Source organism: Leuresthes tenuis, unplaced genomic scaffold, assembly GCF_036924035.1.
Source record: "Leuresthes tenuis unplaced genomic scaffold, fLeuTen1.0.hap1 SCAF_23, whole genome shotgun sequence".
Lineage (NCBI taxonomy): Eukaryota > Metazoa > Chordata > Actinopteri > Atheriniformes > Atherinopsidae > Leuresthes > Leuresthes tenuis.
The window spans coordinates 17,250,332-17,277,216 of NW_027325377.1; the positions used below are offsets into that span (position 1 = coordinate 17,250,332).

At 42.3% G+C, this 26,885-nt stretch overlaps 2 protein-coding genes across 5 annotated transcripts in view; both read left to right on the forward strand.

Annotated features, from left to right (window-relative positions):
• The window catches only part of magi2a (membrane associated guanylate kinase, WW and PDZ domain containing 2a), a 181,829-nt gene extending 162,769 nt beyond the window's left edge, over positions 1-19,060 (forward strand). For all 3 annotated transcript variants that reach the window (XM_072377463.1, XM_072377464.1, XM_072377465.1), the window contains 10 exons: positions 1,847-1,888; positions 1,971-2,062; positions 2,378-2,570; positions 4,655-4,912; positions 5,410-5,595; positions 7,951-8,167; positions 8,865-9,090; positions 9,905-10,057; positions 13,419-13,557; positions 17,242-19,060. In XM_072377463.1, the coding sequence (XP_072233564.1) occupies positions 1,847-1,888; positions 1,971-2,062; positions 2,378-2,570; positions 4,655-4,912; positions 5,410-5,595; positions 7,951-8,167; positions 8,865-9,090; positions 9,905-10,057; positions 13,419-13,557; positions 17,242-17,948 (2,213 nt within the window). In that variant the 3' untranslated portion in view covers positions 17,949-19,060. The remainder of the gene's footprint in view (positions 1-1,846; positions 1,889-1,970; positions 2,063-2,377; positions 2,571-4,654; positions 4,913-5,409; positions 5,596-7,950; positions 8,168-8,864; positions 9,091-9,904; positions 10,058-13,418; positions 13,558-17,241) is intronic.
• Positions 19,061-23,948: 4,888 nt separating this feature from the next.
• LOC140282648 (fatty acyl-CoA reductase 1) overlaps positions 23,949-26,885 on the forward strand; it is a 36,925-nt gene continuing 33,988 nt past the window's right edge. Inside the window, exon 1 of one of the 2 annotated variants that reach the window (XM_072377161.1) lies at positions 23,949-24,032. In XM_072377161.1, coding sequence (XP_072233262.1) covers positions 23,991-24,032 — 42 coding nt within the window. In that variant the 5' untranslated portion in view covers positions 23,949-23,990. Of the gene's footprint in view, positions 24,033-24,076; positions 24,274-26,885 lie in introns of those variants that run through there. The other variant, XM_072377162.1, reaches the window with a different exon arrangement.

Genomic DNA, 26,885 nt, shown 5'->3' on the forward strand with positions numbered 1-26,885 from the left:
GGACCGGGATTTTAGAAAGGCTGTCATCTAGAGTCATCAAATTACGATGACTGTACTAAATGCACTAAATTCTTCATATTTTATATATGGTCCAAAAGCAGTCCAAAGAAGAATGAGAGGAGGCGGTGGAAAAAAACATGAAGAAGAAAAGAAGACTTTAAAGTTGTTGGTTTTTTTGGAGAATTGCCTGCTGTGTTCACTCATGCTTTCATTTAAAGCCTTTCTTGACTTTTTACTAGGTAGGTGGCTGGATAAACTCAGGTAAATGTCAAGAAAGTTTCAGGGCTAACTTATGAATATGATGTCCAACTTGCAATCACCCCAGCAGATACATCTCATTTTACTGGTCTTATTTTACAGGCTCTAAAAGCACAGACAGGCAACATAATGCTTAAGACTTAACTTGTGCCCTCAGTGGTGTTCAGTGTGTTTGTGGATGTCAACTCCTGTTACACGTGCATGGAGCCGTAGCACAGCTAACACGAAGTAGTAAAAATTTCATGTTTTTTACGACCGGCGTTCATTCTCAAGCAAAGCACCAGATCTCCAAGAGAACATGGCTGTCAAGAGTCTCTTCCTCATTGACTTCTCTCGTAGTTTCTCGACTTCAGACTATTGTTTTGCTGTTACCTTCCTTCCACTAAAGGTCAGGGTTGGGGTCTGGTGAAACTCACTGGAGAAAAAAAACTCATGCATGCTCCAATTGTTCCTCTCGCTTGTGTGGGTGAAGTAGGTTGTGACCTTTTAAACACCATTGCAACCCCGGAGCTATGTTCCTCCCATGTGTTCACTGTGAGCAGACTCTGTCAACACTGGTTAAATCTGTCTCTCTGTAATACTTCAGAGATTAATGTCAACAGTTATGTTAAATGATGTGTTAAAGGTTCCAAAGATTGTGTTAAAGGTTATTCAGACTTTGATGCATATCTTCACACTTATCCCTATTTAAATATCAAAGGAGACTGCCCCCTCCTCAAAAATCTCTCTCTATATATATATATCTCAATATAGATATATATTTATACTAGTTTATGTTGAACTTCAGTGTGTATTAGGGTGGCAGCAGAATCTTTTTTTCTAAAGCTGAGCAAATGACCCCAAAAGCAATCAAAAGAGACCAATATGCACCCAGTTATATCTACAATAGTAATTACTGTTGGTCAAAACATGACATGAAACATTACACAATCTACTTTGAGTGATTCAGAATCATTCTGTGATTCAATCAAAAGGTCAGGACTGCTGTCAAATGGACTTTCAAGTGAACAGTAGTTTGTTTTTGCATCATTTACTGCATTTTGACTTGGAAAACAGGTGTTTATTTCTGATTCAGTTGGTCTTAAATGTGTTTAAATATTGCATTGTTACCATCTTCTATGTTCCAGGGATAACAGCTGTGTCAGTCTGCCTGTCTGCAGTCATGATTTTCCCCTCTCATCATTCCTGCTGAGTCCCTGCAGAGCGCTCACTACGATAAAACAGATACAATTGGAATCAATTTTTCATTCGCAGCCACTTGTCCGTGGTTGACTTCATCTCACTACTTTGCAGATCATGGCATAGTGTGTAGCCCCTGATTGCAGATCAGTGCTTACATCCCACCTCGCACTGTAAATAATGAACGGGTATATTACACGCTGTAAGCACTTCCTGGCTTTTATGGATGATGCTGAAATTCTGCAACGACATTAATGCTGAGGCAGGACCTTTCTGCCTCGTTTCAGCTGGTATGAGAGCATCTGTGTTTGCTGCTGTGCTGTCCACTTATGTGTGCATTTGTGGGTGTGTCTGTATATGTATATTTGTTCATCTTTCATTGTTTATGTGTCTCTTTTTTTTAATGCAGAATCCAGCCAACCAAGAACTGTTTTTTCTGTGGACTCTTCAGGTAATCGCATAATCTCTGCACAAATGCTGTTCCTTAGCTCCCATGACATGACTCTTAATCGTTTTCCTCTGGTTTGGGTCAGGAGTGGAGTACCAAGACATGGAGGTCAATCTGCGCAGACAGAAGTCCGGGTTTGGCTTCCGGGTGCTGGGCGGTGATGAGGCCGGACAGCCTGTGAGTCCGGAGACGCGTGAGAAGGCTCGTATGGCGATGGGCGTGGAACCCTGTCATTTTCTCCTCTTTAACCCACTACACACACACTTTGTACACCTAACCCCTGACCTTTAACCCTGAGAGAGTGCTGGCTCTGGCTGCTTTGCTGTTTTTTGCTGTCTGTTAAAGTAACACAATAATATTTCAGTTTTTTTTACTGAGCTTTGTTGATTATAGAATAACAACAGCTTTAACATCCACTGCCTGTGACACACTAATGAGCATCTACAATCCCCCAGAGGCTATATATCTTCTGAAAGTCTCTATTCTAAACAGATCCTGATCGGGGCCATCATCGAGAAGAGTCCAGCAGATCTAGACGGGCGGTTGCGACCCGGCGATGAGCTGCTGTTTGTCGATGGTATCCCAGTGGTGGGGAAGCCTCACAGATATGTCATCGACCTGATGCACGGAGCGGCGCGGAATGGCCAAGTGAATCTGGTCATCAGGAGGAGGGTTCAGGCAGGAGGTGAGAAAACGGGAATGGAATCAGCTCATTTAGATTTACTGCTTTTGAATTATCGATCAGACAAAACAAGGCACTTAAAACCTAACCTTGGGCTCCTTCTCTAGGTCGATTTTTAAAAATGTTTTTTTTTAAATGCATTTTTAATTGCACACTAAATTAGTTACAAAATACTAGATTATAAAGCGAGTTCAAGCCTTACTTTCTCATCCTCTCTTCCATCTTTTCTCTCCTGTTCACCACTCCTGTTCTTGTCCTCTAATGATTCAGGAAATGTGTTTAATCAGTCAGAAAACTGAGGCTCTAACCTCAGAGCATTTAGACTGAATCCTTGCTGAAAAGCACATAAGTGCACACTTGTTTTTAGTACATGGCTCTCTGGTCCTTCTTCAAGCCTCTTTACCTATGTAGCTTTGAGTCTGGACACTCAGAGGGCACCTTCTCCTGTGAACCGCAGCCTCCCCTGTTCTCATTATCGCCGCCTCCCCACACATATAGACACACTCTTCTCACCAATCCAATTCTTCCCACTCTATCCGCCCTCTCTGTCAATTTTTCCTCACCAGAGGCTACTTTCTGACTCATGCCTGGCCTCTCCTGTAGCCTTTACTTCCATCCTAATTGTCTGACTCCCACTGCTTCTTCATAAAGTGTCAGACCCTGCTCTCCACTCTTACTTCTGCCTGCACCTAGTGCCCCAGATTTTTACACATTTTTTGTTTGTACACTTGTAGGTGTAAAGTAATTCTACAGTAATGTGAATAGATATAACAGTGACAGATCTCACTGTAGGTTCACAACGTAAAGCAAAGTTACAGCTTAAAATACAAGAAAGGACCGTGTGTTTTCCAGATGTTCTATTAGGAGGAATGCTAAAACAAATGTGCACATATGACAAGGCTTTCCTGCTTTCACTTGCCGTGTTGCACTTGTGATGGCATTTGACCTACTACAACCACTATATGTGCAAAACACTACTCTGAGATCCTACTCTGAGATCCTTTTTTATCGTCCTCTGTCACAACACTTGGGACTCTTTTACAAGTGCACTACAGCTTTATCAACTTCCTGGCTTTGACCGCTAAAACCCAGTAAAACAAGTGTTTTACTGTTGATCTTAACTGCTCAGCTCCCAGATGGTTTTATTTAAACAGTTGTTTTGGGACCTACAGAGGTACAACCCAAGAATTAAAAAAAATGTTGTGACTCATAAACCAATATTCCATCCGCAGCAGTCACTGTCAACATCGGATATGTTTTCCTCGCTCTATTTCATGATAAATATAAGCGCGTCCTGAATTTGATGGCAGCAACGTGTCTCAAAAAAGTTGAGACAGGGCCAGAAAAACACAGGAAAGGTAAGTGTTCCTTAACGTAAAACTCTAAAATCTTTGAATATTCCATCATCTGCAGTACATGATATCAAAAGATTCTGAGATCTTTATCAAATGCTGATCAAATGAGTGATTTTTGGGCCTTCAGGTAGCGCTGCACTCAAAACACACATGATTCTAGACATGAAAAGCACTCTGTGGGCTCAGGGAACACTTCCAAAAATGATTGTCTGTGAACAAAGCTTCCAGTGCCACCCACAAATCAGGTTAAAGCTCTGTCGTGTAAAGAAGAAGCTATATGTGAACATGATCCAAAAACACTGCCGTCTTCTATATGCCAAAGTTAAAGATAGACTAGGCAAAGTGGAACACTGTTCTGGAATCGGAAGAATCAAAATTTGAAATTCCTTTTGGAACTTATGGACATTGTGTCCTTCTTACTAAAAAGGAAAGGGACTCTCTGGCTTGTTATCAGTATGGGGGTACAGTATATGGAACTGGCAACCAAGGCCTGATATGTGTTTAGAACAACTGGAAAGGGGAAATGTTTTGGTGGATATTTACATGTCAAACACTCACATGAATGCCAGAATTCAACATTACATTCTAGAGAGATTATCAGTGTTATTCCTTTTACTTGTCAGTGCTTTAAAATGTTTAGGCTGATGACTCCACCAGCTGTGATGACTGTATACTTATGCACCACCTCCCAGCAACAGATGTGCAAGCTCAGTTCTCTACCTCTTCTTACAGGTGAGTCTTGTCCAGAGAACGGCCGCAGCCCGGGCTCTGTCTCCACGCAGCACAGCTCCCCACGCAGTGACTTCACATTTGGCACCATCACAGCCCAGCCTCCCAACACCTGCATGGGCAAAAACCCTGCTTCTGCCGACGGAACGTCAGCCCCCAACACGCAACCCAGTGACGTCATAATCAACCGTAAAGAGAGCGAAGGCTTCGGTTTTGTCATCATCAGCTCGCTTAACAGGCCAGAAACGGCTGCAACCAACAGTGAGTCCAGTGATTTTTTTAGTGGTGTTTATGGAGTCAAGTACATGCTTATGCACAGTCAGCCGTCCTCTGATCTACATAACGACTGTTTCAAGTGCTGAACATCGTGTAAAACCTCAGAAATGCATGTAATCTAGCAGATAGTCTCTATGCAATGTCAAGATAAGAGCCAGACTTAAGTAGACAAGGTTTTTTATAAAGTCCTGGATGAATAAAAAGTGAAGCACCTCTCAGTCTAGCTTGTCAATTATACATGCCCTCCCACAGCAAGTCAGTCACACATATTTCTGGTTTGCTGCCGTGAGCATCAGTGCATCGCCCACACACGAAACAATCCTGGGTACCTTACGTAAGACTTCGGTGAATAGCAAAATGAGAGAGACAGAGACATATTCAGTCTGTGAGTGAGTGGAGTGTGAGCAGGGACGGAGTAATCCTCAGATCTGCTGCTGAGAGCATCTTTACCTGCAGCGTGTTGCATCTGTATCCTTCAACAGCTGTGCCCCATAAAATCGGCCGCATCATCGAGGGCAGCCCGGCCGACCGCTGCGGGAAACTGAAGGTTGGAGATAGGATACTGGCAGTGAACAGTCAGTCCATCGTCAACATGCCGCACGCTGACATCGTAAAGCTGATCAAAGACGCAGGCCTCAGTGTCACCCTGAGGATCATCCCGCAGGAAGGTGAGCAAACGTGTGTGTGGACCAGTCGCTTTGGACAGTGATGTCAGGCTGAGACTGACTGTTAGCTGAAAGGTGCAATGGGAATGGGACTGTCACTCATCATATTCACACAGCATGTTCTTCTTGTCAGCCAGTCATCTTTAGCAAATCTCACTCTTTTTCTGTGACACATTTTTATAGAAATTCTTAAAATGCAATTCTTTAATATAGCAGCAACTGTACAGAGACGGTGACTGTTCCCAAAAAGTGTGTGTTGCTTAAGTTTCTCGGTGAGTCTTCTGATGAGCTTTGGTCTTGGCTTTTGTTTTAATCCCAAAAAACTTTTACCTGGTCACGGATGTAAACTCTTAACTGGCTTAAAATCGCCACAGCAAACAAAGCTGACCTACATTCTACATGAGCAGATGGACAAACTGCTTCTTTACCTCTGCCCACTTTTTTTTTTCTGTTGGATGCTTTACCATTGCGAGGCATTTAAAAACTAACATGATAAACTTTGAAGATGTATCAAAGATGCCCTGTGGAGCAGTTCCTTTTGAAATGAGTCCCAGTTCGACTTTTGTTGTCCACATCATCTGCACGTATTACAGCCTACTTTACAGCGTGTTTCTCACAGACACATTTTCTTTTTTCTTTTGTGCCAAATTGGGCAAGCGAGAGTGAGGATTTTTTTTTTTTTTTTAGAAGGAAATCATATCCATATATTTAATTTTTTCCTTTCCACCTTCTTCTTGCTCCTCTGCAGACCTATGTTCCCTGCAAGTTTCTCCATATTTTCTCCATGGCTTGAACTGATTTTAAGCTAAACAAGAGACAGTATAAGAAGTTATTGGTCATTTTGGTAAAACGAAATCAAGCCTACCTAAACATATGTGCATCCTATTTCTTGTCATCAGTAGCCTACCCACTTATCTGCAACAATCTGTCTTTATATTCCACCTTTATATTCTTTACGTTGCATGTATGGTGGCTCTGAGCATTGAATTATCTCTGAAAAGCATTGGACTAATGCGGAAACTGTTCCCAAAACTTAGAACGGACAAAAGATTTGGAGTAAGTGTGTCAGTACTGTATGATTGACATAATGTGGCTTTTCTTTACTCTGGTATGACTTTTTGTCAAAGTAAAATGTGGGTTTACCTGTGGGTTGAGAAATGGAAGCAACTGTTGTTTTTTTCTGGCTACAAATAAAAAAAATTCGGCATTGGGCCAGGCGTGCTGGTCTTAAGATTTTAATCGGTATCTGGGCATATATTAAGGGACAAAGACAGCTTTATACATCCTTGACTCCTCTCCATGGTTCCTTTCCTCCCATCTTGGTCTCTTCCACCTGAGATCCACCTCACATATAGATGAAGGTAAAGAGTCAAGGTAATATTCAAAGTATGAGATATTCCAGTTTCGGAGCTGTCATTTTAAACTGATACGTAACTGCATAGATTTAACTATGTTACATTCGAGGTGTGACATAGTTGCATCACCTGTCTATGATTTTGTTCCGGCCTGCCACCATATTTCTGGCAGATGAGCAATAAACTGCTTGCAATAATATATACTTTCTCCATACTTCAATGTGGGAATTATTGTGTCATAACTCCTCCTACAAGCTGGCTCTCTCCTCACCTCTCTCCTCCAGATGCATTTCAGCAACTGAGACACCCTTCCACATGTTTCGCTCAGGTTGATTTCCAGGTCACAGACAGGAAGATGGGAGAGAGTAGAGATGAAGGAGCATAAATTACAGAAATTAGAGCAGTACTGTAGATGCGCGATACCGATTTAAAAACGTTGCATTTACTGTGATGTGACCATCATAACACTGCACACAGTGAGGTGGCTTTGAATCTCAGATATAGAAAAAGTTGAAAATGGTCAGACACAGACCTCTGTTGCCTGGCAACAGTGTCGCTCTGGTTAATCAAACAAGAAAGACACTCTAATCAATATTTAATGTTTACAGTCGTGGCAGCTGTTGCTTAGGAGGAGGAGTGGTTGTCTTTCTACCAGAAGGTTGCTGGTTCAATCCCCAGTTTCTGAAGTTCACACACCGAAGTATCCTTGAATAAAAAGTATATGCTCGCCTCTCATCAATCTTATTTCCATCACCAGCAGGCATCTGTGTTCAGTAAAAAGCCTTAATAGGGTTGCTGTAAACTACCAGTGCAGCTGCACACAGCCAGATATGCTGATGGGGAATTTGATTCATCAGATGATCTTTATAAGGAGACTTTATATTTTCCCTGCTATCCCCAAGTGCCCCCCCCCCCAAAAGAAAAAAAAATGCTACGTTGAATAAATGCCAATAGTACAAGTTGGGGTTTAGTAACTCTTATTTCCTTTTTTTCTGTATCACAGAGATGAGCAACCCTCCATCAGCCCCCACATCAGAAAAGCAGAGCCCCATGGCTCAGCATCACAGCCCTAAGGCCCAACCCAACACTGCAGCCTCCCAGTCCGGCCAGACAGCGACAGAACCAAACCCCTCTGCTAACCAGCCCAACCTTGTGCCCCATCAAAGCCCTGTGACCCAGCTTCCCGCTCCTCCGCCTCAGACCTATACCCACGAGAGCAGGTAAGACACGGTTTGCAAGGACGCCGAGTTGCAATGCAACCTTCATTCTCATACCGATTTTCTGATGCTTTGAAGCATTTTTATAGACTAGCCCTCTATCAGTCTCTGAGGTAAGACTGTTCCTCTGGGAATCCAGTTATGAAAGAGGAAGGCATATTCATCCCTCTGTTATATTTTCCTTCATTTTTTCTTCATATTTTGTTATACATTACTACTATTTTTTTCCCTTTTTCTGTCTCACTTTTTAATCCTCTCTCTGTGTTCCTGTCTCACTCTCTTTCTCCTCAGTTTGTTGTATAACATCACTTAAATCTTATGGACTGTTCAATTATTTATTGTATTGCTTCTTTATAGAGATCTTTTGAATATTTTACCAAGAACTACAGGGTCCTAAATCTACAGTGTTGTCGCCTTTCCCTCTGCTTTACACAATATCCACATCTCTTTGTACCCGTCAACAGCCTCTGAGAAAATGTTGCTTTTTGTGATGAAGATTTTGTGGGATGGGTGTGGAAACACTGTTTAATTTTCCTACTGTTTACTCATAAGTGCAACCTAAAACAAGTCATGTTCTGCAAAACCAGCAGTTTGTCAGAAAATGCAAGAAAAACATTCAGATCCCATGTTGACAGTGATATAAAAAAATTTTAAAAAAAAACCTCAAGAAGTTCCTCCTTCAGCCTGGTTTGTCTGTTAGTTACAGGTCTGAGGTGAAGGCGAGGCAAGATGTTAAACCAGACATCCGACAGCCACCATTCACAGACTACCGACAGCCACCGGTGGATTACCGGCACCCTCCTGTGGCGGACTACCGGCAGCCACCCACACTGGACTACAGACACCCGCCGCTGCTTGATTACCGACAGTTAGCTACCGATACAAGGCAGTTCGCCATCCCAGATTACCGAATGCCACCAGTTCAAGTATGAATGCTTGGCCCATACAGAACAAAATTCTCCTGTCACAGACAGCAAAGTGGAGGCTAATGCACACACTGATATTGTGCAATAATGGCACTCATCAGTATTTTTATCTTAAGAATTCATCACTGACAGCTACGTCATAGTGGCACATCATATCTCAGCTCAGCAAAGCATTTTACCACCTTTTAGCATTTTTTGGTTTTAAAGCCTTAGGTTTCACAGTCTCCACAGTCCTGTTTCCACCTGCTGCAGGCAGCTGTCGCTGCTCTCTGTTCGGCCACAAAACTGCAGAACAGGCGCAGTCAGTGTCAAGTTAATGAGGATGTAATGGGGAAGTTCACAACTTAGGAGTCACATTCCCCGCAGGAGTTAATGGAAATCAGAACAGAGCTAGACAAAGAGCTACTCCAACATCCTTAATATCTCCACATATCTGCTGGAACTGTTTGATGGAGTTTCTCTGGGGTTATTGGCACAGTTTGGTGTTTGGCCCACAATCTTAAATAGCCGGGTTTTTTTAAAGGTTATTATTTGATTCTACAGTTTTTTTTTTCAATGAATATGATCTATACATTTCTGTTCAAGCAAATGTTGCCTATCTGACAAAGTAAATGCAACAGTGAGTTATATGGCCTTCGTATTCACCTGTAAAATCGTATTTTTTTATTCTTGGTTGTATTATGTATCGTGTTTTTTCCTCACGTTTGCTCGGCTCCCCTTCCCTTTTTTCACGGAGACTATATTCTGCTGTTATAGCCTGTTTTATCCTCACACATCCTCGAATCTAATCAGGTCTGATCTCTGCTTGTTTCAGCTTTCGCAGGACTTTGACTTCTTCACAGTGGAGCTGGAGAAAAGCGTGAAAGGCTTTGGTTTTAGCATCCGCGGAGGGCGGGAGTACAAAATGGACCTATTTGTCCTACGACTGGCAGAGGACGGGCCAGCCATCCGCAACGGGAGGATGAGGGTAGGTTTGATGATGTCTTTTGCTTTGACTACGCTGATACAGACTCTTTAAAGGTTAAGCTGCCTCCTATCACTCTGGATTACATGGCAGTGCCTCACTGTAATTGAGTGATGTTATCAAAGCTGCAGAAGCAACTTTTCTCATTTTTTAGTGAGAGCTTAAGAGATGTTTATTTTGTCGTTGAGAGTTTCCTCCCATGTTCCTAAAACTCATCCCTCCCCTGCGTGGTGTAACAGACGAAATTCGCTAAGATAAAAACCTGCCGAAGTAAATTATACTTGAAAGTTTGCAGAGCTGCACCGCCCTCTTGATATAGCAGAAGAAGAAGCAAAGCAGCACATGCATTTTCAGAGTTTACAAAGAAAAAAAAAATGGAAATTAAAAATAAAGTCTGTTGACTCCACTTGTCCATCTCCATCGCTGATGTGTATATCTCCTGTGATTTGGTCCTGCCAAAGTGAATTACAACTTCCACAGCAGCTTGTCTGTATTTGTCTGTCCCCTCAAACCGTTACTTTCTTCTTCTCTTTCTGTCATGTTCAACAACCTTTATGTCTGGAACTGATAGCCTCAGTATGCTCTATAATGCTTATCTGTAATGAAACTGTCAAAGATAATGTGTGCAAAATGCCCCTGGGGGAGGTATTACTCTCCTTCCTGGATGGTGTAGTGAGCGCAGTCCATTGAGTCCAGATAGAGGTGGAAGAAGAGGAGAAATCCCTCTGGGTACTGCTTAGTCAGCTGTAAAGTATTATAATTCATAGAATTGTATGTAAAATGAAAACAAGGGAGTGAAAGCACAGATAGCAAAGCAAATATGATACTGATGCTATGCTATGGTCTTTTGTTACTAAAACAAATTGTTGTCAAATTTGTTTAAGTGATGACATGGAAATAATAAAGAAAAGTTCCAATGCCAGAAAAATAAAGTAGAATCCTAGAAACTGAGAAACTATGTGAAATGCAAATCATAGCGTAATACCAGATCATTAAATGTTGAACAGAGGTACTGGCTGTGTACTTTCAGCGTAGACCTGTAAAGATTTGGAAGATTGCATTATTTACAGAACATCATATTAAAAATTCTGAACAAGGCTGTTGATCTTTAGGTCCCTCAAGCAGCGCTACATTAAAAACAGGCATGATTTTCTTGCCAAAATCCCTGCATAGGCACAAGAAAAAAAGCATAGAAGTAAGTAACACAACAATTCTGCAGCCTTCTCAGAGCCTGAGCTCATTTAAGATGGACTGCAGAGGTGAAATGGAAAACTGTCCTGTGGTCTGACTAATCAAAAATTGAAATTCTGTTTGGAAATCATGGATGATGCATCCTCCAGGTTAAAAATGCAGAGGAACCATCCACCTCGTTGTTGTCATATAGTCCACTCCTGATGAGACACCGATCACTTATGTGAAGGCAGCTATAAGGTTCTGTATGTTTTACCTGAGAAGTGTCTTCTTTTAATGGGATTATAGATGCTAAAAGTAAGTCATTTTCTACACGAGGCCAGACAATAACATTTTGATTTGTAGTAGCCAGTAGAGTGCCAACTATTTCAAACAGATGTTTTCAGGGTTCATGTTCAAGTGCAAAGATTTTTTTTAAATTGTGTCTGATTATTACAGATGATAAGTCGTCACATTTTATGGCCACGCTAAGCATTAACCCTTCAATAAATCTGAGTTGTGTCTGCGTCGAGTGCAGTAGAGACAACTCCCACTTCATTTCCACCTCACGCTCTCTGAGCTCACCGTTCACTTGCTGTCCATTCAACTTTATTTCCCTTTTTATTGACGGTGAAAATGGAGATCGCTCTCCTCGGCTGTTTGGAGGTCAGGATTAATGAGCGAATCGTCTTGCCTTCCACCTCTTCCGCCTCTCCTCAGACCACTGTAATGACACCTAATGACTCCCCCTCTCTTGACTCGAGTCTGCTCCTGACTTTCAAATTGCTCCAACCATTACTGGAAGACTTCTCCATTTGTTAGCGTAATTGGGCGGCACGTTTTGTCCTGTTCCCCATGAATCCTCTCCATTAGTCAGCTTCGGAGCTGTCACTTGGAAGAGTTGAGAAAAATTTTAGATTTGACTCAACTTTATGTGCATCAGGGAGCGTTGACAAAAAGCAAATGACCTGACACTGCTTAATTGTAAAAGAAACCACTTTTGCCTTTAATATGTTTTCTTTTCTTTCTTGTTTTGCTGTTTTGTTCCAGATGTTCCTAGACCATGGCTCATCAGCCCTTTCAGTTTGCTTTTGCCCCATGCTTCACAGCTAATGATCAGAGAGCTTTACTGGTATTATAAACTGTTTCAGTCCTCATCTCCTCTAAACTCACACAGTGTTTGGCGGTCACTGAGCTTAACTGCCTGAAGTCTGTGAAATAGGCTCAGGGCAGCTCTCTTGATTTCATATAGGGAAATAATATCATACATCCTCGCTGTCCTTTATTTGGTGAATGTTATTGTAATTGTATGAGCTTAGGCTCAGGATGTAGAGCTGTCAACCAGTCAAAAGTTTGCCGGTTTGATCCCCAGCTTCGTCAGGGAGTCCTTGAGGAAGATACAGAATTCCACATTACCCCCAAATTCATTTGTCAATATATGCGTGAAGGAGAAATGCACTCAGTATTTGAAGAAGCACTGGATTAAAATGTGTGCAAATGGGTAAATGCAGCCTGTCTACAAGCCCATAAAAGCACTTCATAAATGCATTCCATTTCACTGTTTACTCTGTAACTATATACCTATGTTTTACACCCTTGGGTGATTTTAGGAAATTGCAAATCACTCTATTTCATAACCATGCCCCTATCGCAGCCTCCTCTCTGTAGGGGAAGCTACCATATACACAAAACTACGAAAGTCTTTTGTATTTAATTTGTGTTTGTGTGCAGATTTCTCCACTTTTGTACATCCAGTTCTCTCCCTTCCTTTTTAATTATGTATTATTCTGGAGGTCATTATGCACTGTTTCTTCAATTGGGTCACATGCAGCTTTGTCCTGTTTTGATTCCGGCTGCGGCTTGATGTTGCTACAGAAACATTGTGTCTTTCCTCTATTTTTCTTCTCCACGTTTTGAATTATTCAATCAAAGGGCAAATGAGCTCTGGCTGGACGTCTAAAAAGTCTCGGATTGGTTTTTGTGCACACTGGTCACGTTAAAACAGGAAAGAGGTTTCTTGAACTTGTTGCTAAAAAGTCTACCTCCTGAAAACAAGCTAAACTGGTGAGCTGACATATTCTAAAACTCTGCCTGTCCCGTCACCGCTGCACATTTGTCTGAGCTACCCCTGAAATGCTTTTTTTTTTCTCTCCAGTCGATTGTCAAAACTTATTTGTTTCCTCCTGGCATCCAGGTTGGGGACCAAATCATTGAGATCAATGGAGAGAGCACTCGGGACATGACCCACGCCAGGGCCATCGAGCTCATCAAATCTGGAGGCAGACGCGTTCGTCTGCTCCTGAAGAGAGGCACAGGGCAGGTCCCAGAGTATGGTGAGCATCTACATTTCATACTCCACAGCAGCTTTCCTTGTCTTCAGAATCATTTCTTTAACACTTTGACTTAATTCTCTGACCTACTGTTGTCTCACATCAACTCTTGATAAAGATTAATCTGGCATGCATTTATATTCATGTTATCTTTATCTTCATACTCCTGTATTCTTTAAACTTTAGATCTGTTTTTCCTTAAGCTGTGATAAATTCAAACTAATTGTTTGTCTCTTCTATCTTGACTAACACTAGTTTATCTTCTGTCCATTTCAGTGATCTATCACTAATTGATTGGTCTAGGTTGTTACTTCCCCTTCTATAGGAATGGTATCTTCCAGTCTCTCCATGTGCATGAAAAGTGACAAGCATGGCTCCCCCTATTTCTTCCTAACGGGCCACTCTAAAGACACGGTTTGTTACCATACCAATGTTTTTCTCTTCACTTAACCCTGGCTTTCTGTGCTGTGGTTTCATGTGTTGTTGTTTTGTAACCACTTTCTTCAAGTTGCACCTCTCAGAATAACTCGCGTTATCGTATAACCTTGAACCCCCCCCAGAATATAAACGGTTGAAGATTTGGCCTTTTTCCCTGCAGAATAATCAAGAAAGCTGCAGGAATTTCTAAAATTAGTGAGCACGACTCACCTCCTCCCTGAGCTTTAAACCAACCTCCAACCTGCAGGCCCAAAAATACCCTGAGTCATCCAGAGATGAAAGTTGAATAATGCAGCAGTTTATTTTCCCAGTAAAATCCCCCCACAACATGAATTGAGCCTGGAAGGTGACATTTATTTGTTTGACGTGGCCAGTAATAAAAAAATACTCACTCATTCTAAATCAGTATGATGCTCACTTTTCCTTCGTTTTGATAGGCAGCCGCGTTAGCCGTCAAACTTTTCAGTGACACTTATTCATTATCATTTAGCCTTGATGGTTACCCTCCAGCCTTTAAACACAGGGAAACACATCTCCCCCCCGACTGTCGGCCTCCATCCAGTGGGGGAAATTAACTCTGTATAGAAGACGTTTATAATACTTGCCTTGAGGTTGTTCTACAGCCCTGAAAGAAGGGAGACAACACAGCACCCATCATTAGAGATGTTCTCTGTATTATCTTCCCCTGCGACTCAAAGTTAAAGCAGCATCTTTAAACCTACGTGTTCAGGTCTGTTAGGGTTTGATTCAGCATTTCACCACACGTCGGCTACAAGCGCTTCATTCCCAAACTGGAAAATTATGCAAATGAAGTGCTGTGATTAATTTGCTTATTTAAACATTAGCCTATTAATGTCTAAAGGAAGAAGTCCTTTTTGTTTCAGGCTGCTGTGCGCTCTTTAGGAACAGCTAAGTGCAAAATCACACCAAAGATCAAGACTGCAGACTCTATGCTGCTGATAAAGAACTTCATAGATGTTGATTTGTGCAGAATATTAGTGTGCACACATGTGTGCGTGGCTTTGTTTGAGTTACGGAGTGCCTTTGCCTAACATGGGGGCTGAACCTCCAGGGGAAACACATTTATCAAAGTCGTCAGAGTTTTACGTGCTCAGAAAAAGTCGTTGGGAGTAAAAGTTCCAAGCTGCGTACAGTTTATGAAAGTGACAACAGTGTAAAGTACAGAGAGACAGCTCTGATTGTTTTCTTTTTTTGCAATTTTAGATATTTAAAAAGATCATCTTCATGTGTTAAGAAGAAAAAAAAAGAGGAAAAGCTGAACTGAAGAAAAAATCAGGCCAAAATCATCTATAACTAATTATATAATGAAATGAGAGTTGATGCAAGGCCAAAAGTAAGGTAAATTAGCATAGATAAATCACAGGATGAAAATCATAGGAGGGTTTTCCTGAAAAAGGTATGTGTAATCACACCCATTTATATGGATGGAGTGTTTACTCATAGTTAGACATGATGACTCCGCATTCCTCTGCCCCATTTTTCATTGCAATGTTTAGTAGTCACATTTTTGAGTTTTCTAAAAGTAAAGAGCAGTCCCGGCCGCATATGGATGGAAGTTGAGCTCTAAAAGGCTATTAACATGCATAAAACATTGAGGAATTAGATTTAAATCCTTTCATTTTAATCTTAGAATAAATTATAATGATAAGCTGAAGTCTCTCGTGCTTTAGAACAAAGTCATCATTAGTAAAAGGCCCTTAATTAAGCTGCTTGAATTACACAAGCTAAAATGCAGACGGTGTGTGGGCATTTGTCAAATTCATAAAGCAGGAGCTGCAAGGACCTGCAGAGACTATACAGCTGCAGGTGGATTTGTTATAAATGTCGAATGAAGAATTCATGAGGATGTTCTTCAGATAATTTCAATGCATCAACCTGCAGACGTGTAGTCTCTGCACATCTTTCCAGCACCAGCTGCTGGAGTCTAGATCTTACCATTTTGTTTGTATTTATTGTATTTATCCAGAATCACATGTTTAAAGGCATATCAGAGAATAATTACTTTAATTGCACAGCCACCTGTCGGTTTCGTTGTGGAGGTAGATCTCATGTTGAAAGTCTTTGCCACATAGTAGTAAAGCAGTGGCCACTATTTAATGTCTCAGACCCATGCCTTGTGAAAATGTGGCCATGCGTCTGTATTATTTGAATGATTTTAAACCAGTTCGAGGAAATCTGAGATTTTCAGCTACAGTTAAAACTTTTTTTTTTCTGTTTGCTTCAAGTTGAATCCAAGCAAGTTTTTACTTTAAACTTTGCTTGAAGTCTGGCTTTTTAAGACACAGGTTAACCACAGAATGCTGAAAAATACATAGCAAAAAAATACTTCACACTCAACTAAAAACCCAGCTTTACTTATGGAAAAGCTCTGAAACTGTCTCCTTCAGCGGTCAGCTGTAGACAGAATTATCATCTAGCTTGATGAGTGTTCATGGTGTTGTCATATAGAACAGTATACATTTCTTTATGCCTTTTGGTAATGTGGAATGATTAAAAGAGTCAGAGCTTTAGCTGAGCTGACAATAGGAATTAGCTCAGCATGTTATAAACATAGTTTCCCAAGAACCTGCACACCCACACCACACACACTGCATTGTCACAGGCATACTGTAGTTAAACGCAGTGAAGTTCTCCTTCTCCCTTTTAGTTCTGTATCTAATATGTTCCCACTGCTGCGAGAGAATCCTCTCATAATTGGGCCTCATGGCGCTACAGTAGCCAGCCTAGCCTCTGCCCCCTGCCTCGACTACTTAAAATGACTGATGACTCAGGGGCCGAGGGATCAGTGCAGAAAAAGGAGCTAACAGTCCGTGAGAGTAGGAAGTTGTGGTGGAAGGCGCTGTGGATTCGCTGTGCTTGTTGCGAAGAGGCGTACTCAGCCCCAGTGGTTTTCATTCTCCCCGAAGCACCCCTTTTGGGCACATCATCCATTTCATTAAACTTGTTTTCGATTTTCCGCCAAAGTTTTAGATTGGCCAAAGCTTTAAAGTGACCTATGAGAGGCAGATTGATGTTGTCTAAAAGCAGAGATGTTCTGTGATGTGGTCAGATGTAGGTTATAATGCTGCTCTGATATTTACTTTAATGCTTCCAGCTTGTAGAATAGAAATGATTGCTGTGATGATTACTAGTGTGTTAATTTGAGTGTTTAGTTGTGCAGTGGTGTGCTGGCTTTGGAATGTGTTTGTGTGGTTTTCATGTTATTGACAGTGTCCGTATGTGTTCCAGACAATGCCTCCCCATGGGATGCTCGCCCTTCAGCCTCCCCAAGCCTGTCGGAAGTAGCCCCTCCCATCGACAGCCTTTCCATGTCATCGCCCTCATCTCATCTGGCCCCGGCCCCAGACCCTCTTCATCTGCCACTTCAAGATGTCTCTCGAGACGCCGTGGCACGAGACAGCAGGATGGAGCGTTCCAAGAGTCCCCAGAAAGCCGAGCTGCTAAACAGAGATCCCACCGGCCAGGGGAGGAGAGTGGCTGCAAGTCGTGGGAGCAGCAGAGCCAAGAACGAGGGTGGCAGGTCCACACATAAAGGGCACAGGATGCAGCCCACTACTGATGAAGAGGGGGGCAGGGAAGGGGAGAGCGGAGAGTCCAAACCTTCCAGGAGCACCAGAGGAAGGTCCAAGGAAAGGAATACTGGGGACAATGGAGATTGCACTCACTCTCCCAGCAGCTCGAAGCTCCTCCACGCTAATGGGAACAGCAGGGAGGATGCAGAGCGTTGGAAGCAGATGGAGCCGAAGCAGAGCAAGATAAGACTCAGGGAGCTGGACGGGGCCCTGGGAGAGACGCGACCCAACGTGCTCAACAAGAGCACCGGCAGTGGCGCAGCAGGGAGGAAGGCCACGGTCTCTCCTGGGCCTTGGAAGATCCCTGGATCAGACAAGCTGCCCAGTGCACTGCGCACAGGCACGTCCACGCTCAGCAGATAACAAAGCAGCTGCAGCAGAACACAATGGCCACACTCATCTGAAACTCAAGCACCCCATCTGGATGAAACTACCATCCTCGCACCTTCCTGTGCTCCTATGTCTCCTCTCGACCCCGTCCTCCCATAGACAGCAAGAGTCAAAACCGAGGGGGGGGGGGCAGGGTGATCTGGACCACATATTTTTAAAGTTTTATTTATAAAACTGTATTTTAAATTATTCTAAAGAAAAAAAAAAGTTATTTTACACCCACCACCTTAAGAACTGGAAAATCATCCACGTCAAAAAGAAGAAAGAGCTCGTAGTATCTTTGTGTAGCGTGGCAGAGAATCATTTGAAAGGAAGGACATTTTGGAAACCTCTGTTTTGAGTTTTTCCCGAGCAGAGCGGCACGGGAAGCAGGCTACCATTGGATTTTTTTTTTTTTTTACATGTATACTGCGCACAGTGGAGTCTATTTTATGAAGTGGAATGTCAAAAAAAAGATGGTTTGCCTGTTTTTTGATGAGAGTGAATGAATCAAAGAGTGACAGCAGAGACGAAATCCACTCATCAGCAGAGCTTTGCCTTAACAGAGACTGTGTGGGCTTCAATCTGTTTTGAATAATCGATCAGATGATTATAGACATAGATATATTATAATGAATATGAATATGTGGGAACATTTTGTAAATAAGATCATCTTCATAGTGAAGAACTTTCTAGCCAAGCTGATGGGGAAATCTAGTCCACGAATAAACGAGCGTAGCAGCGCGACATGGACCAGAGCCATCAGCTCATTATCTTCAGCCCTGTGATTGCAGTTTGGGTTTTTTAAAGCTGCGATTGAGTGTGCAGTCGCTTTGCATCCAGTAGGAGTCTCTTGTTAGTCAATTATTTTTTTTCTTTTCCTCATTTTTGTGCTCGACAAACAAAGTGATTTTGCGACGGCGGCGTCCAGCTGGACGCTGAGAGAGAAGTTTGCACGATGGCGACAGAAGGGCAGAGTGCCTTAGACTGACAGAGTCTGGTTTCTATGTCAAAGGTTCAACTGCAAAACGCTTCAAAGGGTTCAAAACAGGCTGCTATACAACAATGACTTCACAGATTATGAATAATAAACTGTATTTTTCAAGTGTGATATGGTGAAATATATCATTTATTTCACAAACCTATATATATATATATATATAAAACAATTAGTAACTTTAGCAGGGGTCTTCATTTGTGCAGATGGGTCATTTTGGGTCATGACACCTTTCATCACTTATTTCTTGATGAGGCCCTGCTACTGCAATCTCCTTGAAGAATCATTTGATGGAGTAATCAAATGTTGGCACACGGCAGAGCTTAGCACCAAATCAAATTTGTAAAAAAAAAAAAAAAAAAAAACCTGACACAGAGTTGTCTTTTCATATTTTATATTAAAAAAAATTGCTGGTCTAACAGTGTGTAACCAGAATCGATGAATGTGATCTGTTCGTGGTCAGGGAGGCTGAGAGGGGGCACAGCTGTGGGTGATTCCGCTGCTCTGTGTGATGTTAAGACTTGCATATCTGTGCCAAAGCTCATTGAAGGTTTTCTTTCTTCTTCTTTTTTTTTTTTTTTTGCACTCTTGCACCAAGAGGGTCACCGTTTATTAAGATTTGCCACTTGCTTGGACACACGGGGCCACAGTGAAGTATAGATGAGAAAGTGTGAGAAAGAGAGGAAGGGAGTGACGTGCCGCAAGAAATGTCAAAGTTAGATTCAAACCAGGCAGGACCTGCCGCGATGAAGACTTTAATCCAGGTGAGCTACAGAAGTTTCATTAGTTTCCCATACCTGCACACCACACTCATCGTTTCTGGTGATGGCAGAAGTTTCTGAAACTGTGGATCCCTTGATTTTCAGCAACTTGCCGTTTCGTGTTCAGTTTGAATGTATCAGGAGAAAAAGGCTCTTAGGATGAAGACAAGACGGATGAGGTTCTCAAACCTACTGTGGCCCTGAGGTGCAAAGCAGGGCAACAACAAATCATGGAGAAACAAAAGGAGTCGTTCATAAATGCGCAACAAAAGTTCAGAAAAAGGCGCAGCAACGCTGAAAACACAGCAGTGTTTCCGCAGAGCACAGTGAACGAAATAGTTGTTTAAAAAAAACGCAACAAAACCGAACACTCGTTTTTAGAAATCTCAGCTGTTTTGGTTGCGTTTTCTGTTTTCTAACTTTGTGTTTTGGTTCTGCTCCTCAGAGCCACCGATCACACCGATACGACTGGGCTTAACATGAATGAACTGTTCAGACGCAGATGTTTGCAGCCCATATGAGAGCAGATAAACAAACGTGAATTCATCTTTTACACTTTTAGTTTTGCTTGTGTTTGGTTTGAACACTGCACAACTCAAAATCGTCCCTGTGAACGGAAGCATACATTGAAGCTCTTACAAGCTTGATCTGCTCGCTGACATGACTGAAATGAGACCGCAGAGTCTTTTTCGCGGTACCGATTGTTGTGTCGATGGGGTAAAAAAAAACTCACGACCAGGCACCTATGGCTCAAATCCTGGGTCAAAAACGCTGGGCCACACTGCTACTTCATAATGTGACTTTCTGGTTGAGACAGAAACAAAAACACATGCATATTTGTTGGCCCTCTGCCTTTGCGCAACTCACAGCTTTCCATGTCTGAGCCGTTTTCACCGTCTGATAGTCGCAAACCGAAAGTAGTTTTCTTGGTAAATAAAGACATCGAAAAAGGACATTTCATCTGAATGTGTCTGCAAAGGGTGTATTGACATGACCGAACGTACCAAAACATATGACCCACAACACCCAAGCAGCTCTGTATCACTGTGTAGTGTCATAGCAGTGTGTAGACCCTGAAAAAATATCTCTATTAATATGACTTAGTGTACTATCGATGGTCACGAAGACAGTAAGTGGAGCAACTATTTTTATGAAATGCAACTCTATGGATATATTAACTTTTGCAAAAACCTTGTTTACCTGTACGATATTCTGAAACAATGTCAAAATAAAATAAAAACTTGACACAACACGAAGGATCCCTCCAGGACATGCGGCTGCATGATTTATCGTGGATGTTTGTCTTTTGTCTGCCTGTGTGAAATAGTCGGCCCTTCCTTCTTTAGCAGCAGGTGAACTCTTTTGCTAAAGGTTCTGTCTATAAAATACGACAAAGACAACTTAAGTTAGGAGCTGATCAATGCTGATCTTTCTGATGAAGCTGTTCTCAGCTGACTGCTATATTATGACGTCTATATAAAGTCAGGTGTTGTGGATATTTATTGAATTAATCAGTTGGTCTATGAGTCGCTCATGAGCGCTCACTTATTATTATAAAGCAGCTTTAAGGCGGTTTTACCTGTGCATATTACAGTACTCTTAGTATCAAAACTTAATTCATATAGTTTTGCAGAACTGATTTTTTTAATTATTATTATTATTAGTTCCGTTATCATGAGGAAATATAAAAAAATGATGCAAATCAACATAAAGTTGAACAATAAAGACCTAAATGGACACCCCTGGGGTTCATCACTGCCCTGCGAACTTGTACAATCCTGCTTCTGTGCTTCGTGCAGTGACTTCATTTGGCCACAAGAGGGCGCCTGGAAGATGGGTTTTGCTTCGCATAAACTATGTAAATGTAAATGTACTTTATTTATACAGTCCTTTACCACAATCCTTTCGGTGAACCAAAGTGCTTTACAGCAGATATTAAATAAAGAAAAGAATAAGTAAAAACATTTGGAAACAAAAGAACAGTAAAAGCAATAAAACACAACAAAATCGAATGAGACAAGATTAAAGTGTCATCATACTACTGGATATTAAAAGCCATCCTAAATAAGTAGGTTTTTAGCCTAGATTTAAAGAGGCCCAGGTCAGAAATAAGACGGATCTCGGCGGGGAGCTTATTCCAGAGGCAGCAACAGAAAAGTCTCGGTCACCCCAGTGTTTGTAGTTTGACCTGGACACTTCCAGCAAAAGTTGATTTGTTGACCTCAGAGCTCTACCAGGATTACAGACAGTTAAAAGCTCAGCTAAATACGATGGGGCGAGGCCGTTGAGCTCTAAAAACAAACATTAAAAGTTTAAAATCAATTCTATAAAGGACAGGAAGCCAATGAAAGGAGTTAAGAACAGGAGTGATATGCACACGTCTGTTGGTGTTGGTTCAAAGACAGGCAGCAGCATTTTGCACCAGTTGAAGGCAACTGAGGGAAGTCTGGGAAACACCGACATAAAGTGTTTGTAGTAGTCTAACCTTGAACTTATTAGGGTATGGGTGGCTTTCTCAATGTCGTGACGGTTTAAAATCATTTTAACTTTGGCCAGGAGACACAACTGGAAAAAACTACTCCTAACATCATTGTTAATTTGTTTCTCAAACCTCAGATGACTGTCAAAGATCACTCCCAGATTTCTGACGGCTGAACTGAGCTTTGAAGACAAGGTGCCAAAGCCAACCGTCACAGTATCCCCAAACGCAACACATTCAGTTTTATTTTAATTTCAATGAAGAAAATTTTAGGCCAACCACTGCTTAATATCAGCAGTACAATCAAACAAAGAACATTGTGCACTGTTTCTATATGTTTACTATGGCCTGAGTGACCTAAAAAGGCCCTCTAGTGACAATAGTTTTAATAATTACGATATAGCCATGCTAAATATAACTTTGGGGGGATTCATTTTATATTTTTGAACAAGATTAAAAAGAAAATCTGCCTTTCCTTCTCTTGTGCACCTCCCTTATGTGCCCACTAGAGGTCAGTATAGACCAGCCACTTTTTCTATGCTGCCTGGTTTCATAATTGTTGACCTTACATAAAGTTATTAGTCAGACACTCCCTCTTATTGTATGTTATGGAGATTTTATCTTCTGCTGGGGTGTTTAGAAACTCATGGATATCACAAATTCTTATCAGACTTCCAGAACCTATTGTTGCTTTCAAGCTGATATCAATGATTGTAATTCTGCGCACAGAACACTAAAACACACTCTTGGAAATAAAGGGATATTTCGGGCCTCGCTGATTTTAATCGCCTGTCTGTAGACCACGCTGATAGGAAAGAGTGATAAAAGAAACGGGAGATGGCGCGCTGCAGGAGCAGGTCGTCGCGCTCTCCTGCAGAGGAGGCGCATGTTGGAGCTGCCTGCCTACTGGGAGCTGCTGGCTGGTGTCTGTGTTAGCCACAGGAGGAAATCAATCCAGAGTTGTCCTCATATCTCCGACCAGCCCAGTGGTCCAACTGAAAAGGCGCTTTTCAGCACGTGTACGAAATTCAGCACCTACACCTCACCTTTAACGCTTTTATGTAATGTGCCAAGGATGGTTTTCCCCTCGTTTCGCTGCTGCCTTTTATGTGGAGTTTCACGTGGGAGCGCCAGAGAAGCTGCGCGGCTTATCCGTCATCATTAGCGTCATCATTAGCTGGCCAGATTTTCTGAGAGTTGCAAACTTGAAAAAAAGAAAAAATCAACATTCGGGAGACACACCGGCTCTGGCAAAAGTCCTGAGGTTGCTCTGCTCCGCGGTGGGCCCGAGGCCCAGTTTAGGATATCTCCCAGTTTGGATCCAAAAAAAAAAGTCAGACTGGGGAATGGCCTCTAAAAATTCTTTTGAATGAAAAACCAGAGACTGTGTTGTCACAACACACCGAGCAACAGTAAATCATGTCAGCGTGTAAAGGTCACGCTGAGATTTGTGGGTCAAATCCTGGTGTGCGTCCTGCTCTTTTACGCACCCCGTGTTTTAAAGTTGTGCGGGATTTGGGCATTCTGAATGAAAGTGTATCAGACTGTCACAGCTGGAAGATAAAGGATTCTGCTGTATGACAGGAGTTTATACGATGTTTGGTACCTGATAATTGTTCACGAGCAGGTTTTAAAAAAGGAAGCAAAGCATGCAGGCGTGAGCAGAAGCAGTCTGTCCTGACATGATGACCACTGCGTTTGGTTTTACTTAGATCGTTTTATGTTAGAAGAGTTGCAAAAGAAAAGACTCCCAGATGATATTTAGCGTGGCGCTCGGTCTGACCGAAGGGCAGAACGGTATGTACCGGTGGGGGGGAGCTGGGGGAGGACCCATGGGCTGCGTAAGTGACACGCCCTGCCCACTTTGAATCTCATACTTCTATAGCGGGCGGTCCAGCCGATGTAGTCTGCAGACTCACAGGCTGTTGGCAGCACCTTACCGGGCGTGGACGCTGAAAGTATCCCAACAGCCTGATCAGGGGCGGCCGGTGGGAGGAGGCAAAGGGACCGCAGCTGCGGCACCGCACAGCCTCTCTGACAGGGGCGAGAGAAAGAACCCGTCAGTACCAACTGATGTCTACGGTAAAGAGCAACTTATTTTTTTATTTTTTTCGCTGTTAAACGGGGGCGGTTTGTGTATTTTGTCAATAATATGGATTTGCGGAGGCAGCGGTGTGTCGTGGTTCGCTGCAGCCGGAGCATCATTCATTGGTTTGGTGGGATGTGTTGTCGGAGCCGGGGGGCTGTAAACGTTAAAGATGTCCTGGTCCGCAATCACCTGGTAAAATTAGTATTGTTTTGGGGCTTTTGTGGTTAGTTTTCTTTTTAGTAAACGTGGCGGTTGTGTTTTGAGGGGAACATACAGTTAGCACGGAGCGGCAGCCGCATAAGACAGCAGGGCGGCGGGGAGCGGGACAGTTAGGAGCGGCAATTCAGCGTGGAACAGCCGCGGCAAGCTAGCAGTTGTTAGCGCCAAGAAGACGGGAGGCAGGAAGTGTGGCCTTCAAAAGAATATAAAAATGTTCAACATAGACTAACTTAACGACTTTTTGGCTGCTTTGCTTTTGCCAAGTATTGATTAGAGTAACTTTGTTTTTTCAAGTGTAACTTGAGGAAAAAGAAAAACCGTTATAACGGCCACCATGGCGGACCGTTTGTTAAAGATTTCACCACCTACTTTCAAACTGACAACAGCTCTGTTACGACGTAGGTCTTTAAACTTTGTCCTGGCTTTATGGGCACCTACACCATTGTGGATGAAGCCTTTTGAAAGATTGCTTGTGAAACCTGTGTGAGTTTTAATTGCTGGGCACAATCGGGTTTAATTGTCAGTTTTTGCAAGTGCATATTCAAAGCAATAGCATTTTCTATAGGGATTTGTTTAAATGCACGGCAGTCTTTTTCAGTGTTAAATATGTCTAAAGAATTTTAGACCAAAGGACACCTAATGTCGCCTTTTTATCTGTCATTTTATTTTGATTAATCTCACCGGAAGTGTCACCTTGATAACCTCCTTGTCTTGACGAGTGGAGCGCATAGGATTTTTGAGGACGTTATTCTCATAAAAAAATTCTCCTAGTTAAAATGATAAAATAGCTTTAGCTGTGTAGAAATTTGTGTTTTTATGACACAGAAAAAAGCATAAACGACCACAGTCGGGTTGAAACGTGGTCTGACATGTAGATGGTGGTTTGAACCCTAGTTTACTGAGCTGGGGGTCTGAGGGGACTGACGGGAAGCACAAATCACTCCCTGGAGTCGTTCATACACGTGCGAGTGAGTCCTGTTCAGCTATTGCTTTTATCTTCTGAGGGACCCACATCAATACTATTAAACCACAGTGAAAATTCTTTTTTTCTCTCACGAAGCTTCCCTCGCGAGTCCTATAGATCGTGGTTGCGATGCATCGGACTACTTTTTGTTGCGCAAACATTTGCACAGGGCAGTCAAACCTGCATGTGTCTGGTTATCTAACTATCAGTCTGATACTGTGCATCTTTCCCTTTGGGTTGCTGTGTAGGGATGTCATGTCCATTCAGTCGGAGGCTGCCTGAACTCAGACAGTCGAAAGTACTTGTACCACAGTGTCAGAGGCATTTCTTTACTGGAAGAATAACTGATTGTTGGATTTTCACATCGTTCTTTTCAGGAACCAAAAAACTCTCCTAACACATAGGAATGTGTGTTCTTTCCTGTAAATGGCGTTTCAGATGAGGAACTAAATGAGACGCGTCTTGTACTGATTTCTGTATCAGGATGATAAAAAAGAGTGTCGATTGTCATCATAGAACGGCCTATAGTTTCCTCAGTTTGAGTATTAGCAACTGGAAAGGATGGCACTGATATTGGAGTGTGTATTTCACCCATATGTTTGTGCTTTCACAAAGGAATAGTGTCTGCATTCTGCGTTCAGAAACCACATATAGTCAGCTTTGTTTTGTTGCAGAACATTTCTTAGACATTGATATTCTGCAACAAAGAACCAGGAGGGACAGATTTAGAAAGTCCCTCTTACCACTTCCGGATACATGTAGCGCCTCATCCTGTGCTGTTACCTACAGTCGCAACCATTAATGCAATCCCCCCCCCTGCTTTTTTTCCTCCTGTTGCAGCCCTGCTTTCATGTTTACACATGTGCTCCTTGCCCTTCCTCCTACCTCTGCTTGCAGGTCTCTTTTTTCTAAGTCTTTAAATGCTGTTTCTGCTCTTTCCAGTCTTCCACCTCAGAGCATGTCCATACCATAGAGTCAGAGTTCACTGCAACAAGTGCAGAGGCTTGGTTGGAGAGCGGTTTCTTCCTTGAGTCTCTCTGCACTTTAAGAGGACGTGGTGTGGTCTGTGGTGGGTGGTTGGAGTGTGTTTCCTCTTTAGCAGATGAACAGGCCCTGTAAGGCTGTAAATTTCTTTATGGTAGGTGTCGTCACTCAGTCATAGTGAGGGTAGGAGAAGGAGCCATATTAAGCACCTCGATGTCGTAACGAATATCATGATTTGACTGTTTCACTGACAGAACATACCATAGATCATGGGCGCAATTCAGGTGGTCCATTTTTAGAAGTATTGTGTGAAGTCCACTGATTGATTTGTCACCTCAAGGTATCTATTTAGTTATACGACCATAAATGGCACATTGAAGTCTGCTGGTTTACTGTCAGCTTCAAAGGAGGAAAGAGACAATTACATACAAGTTTGCT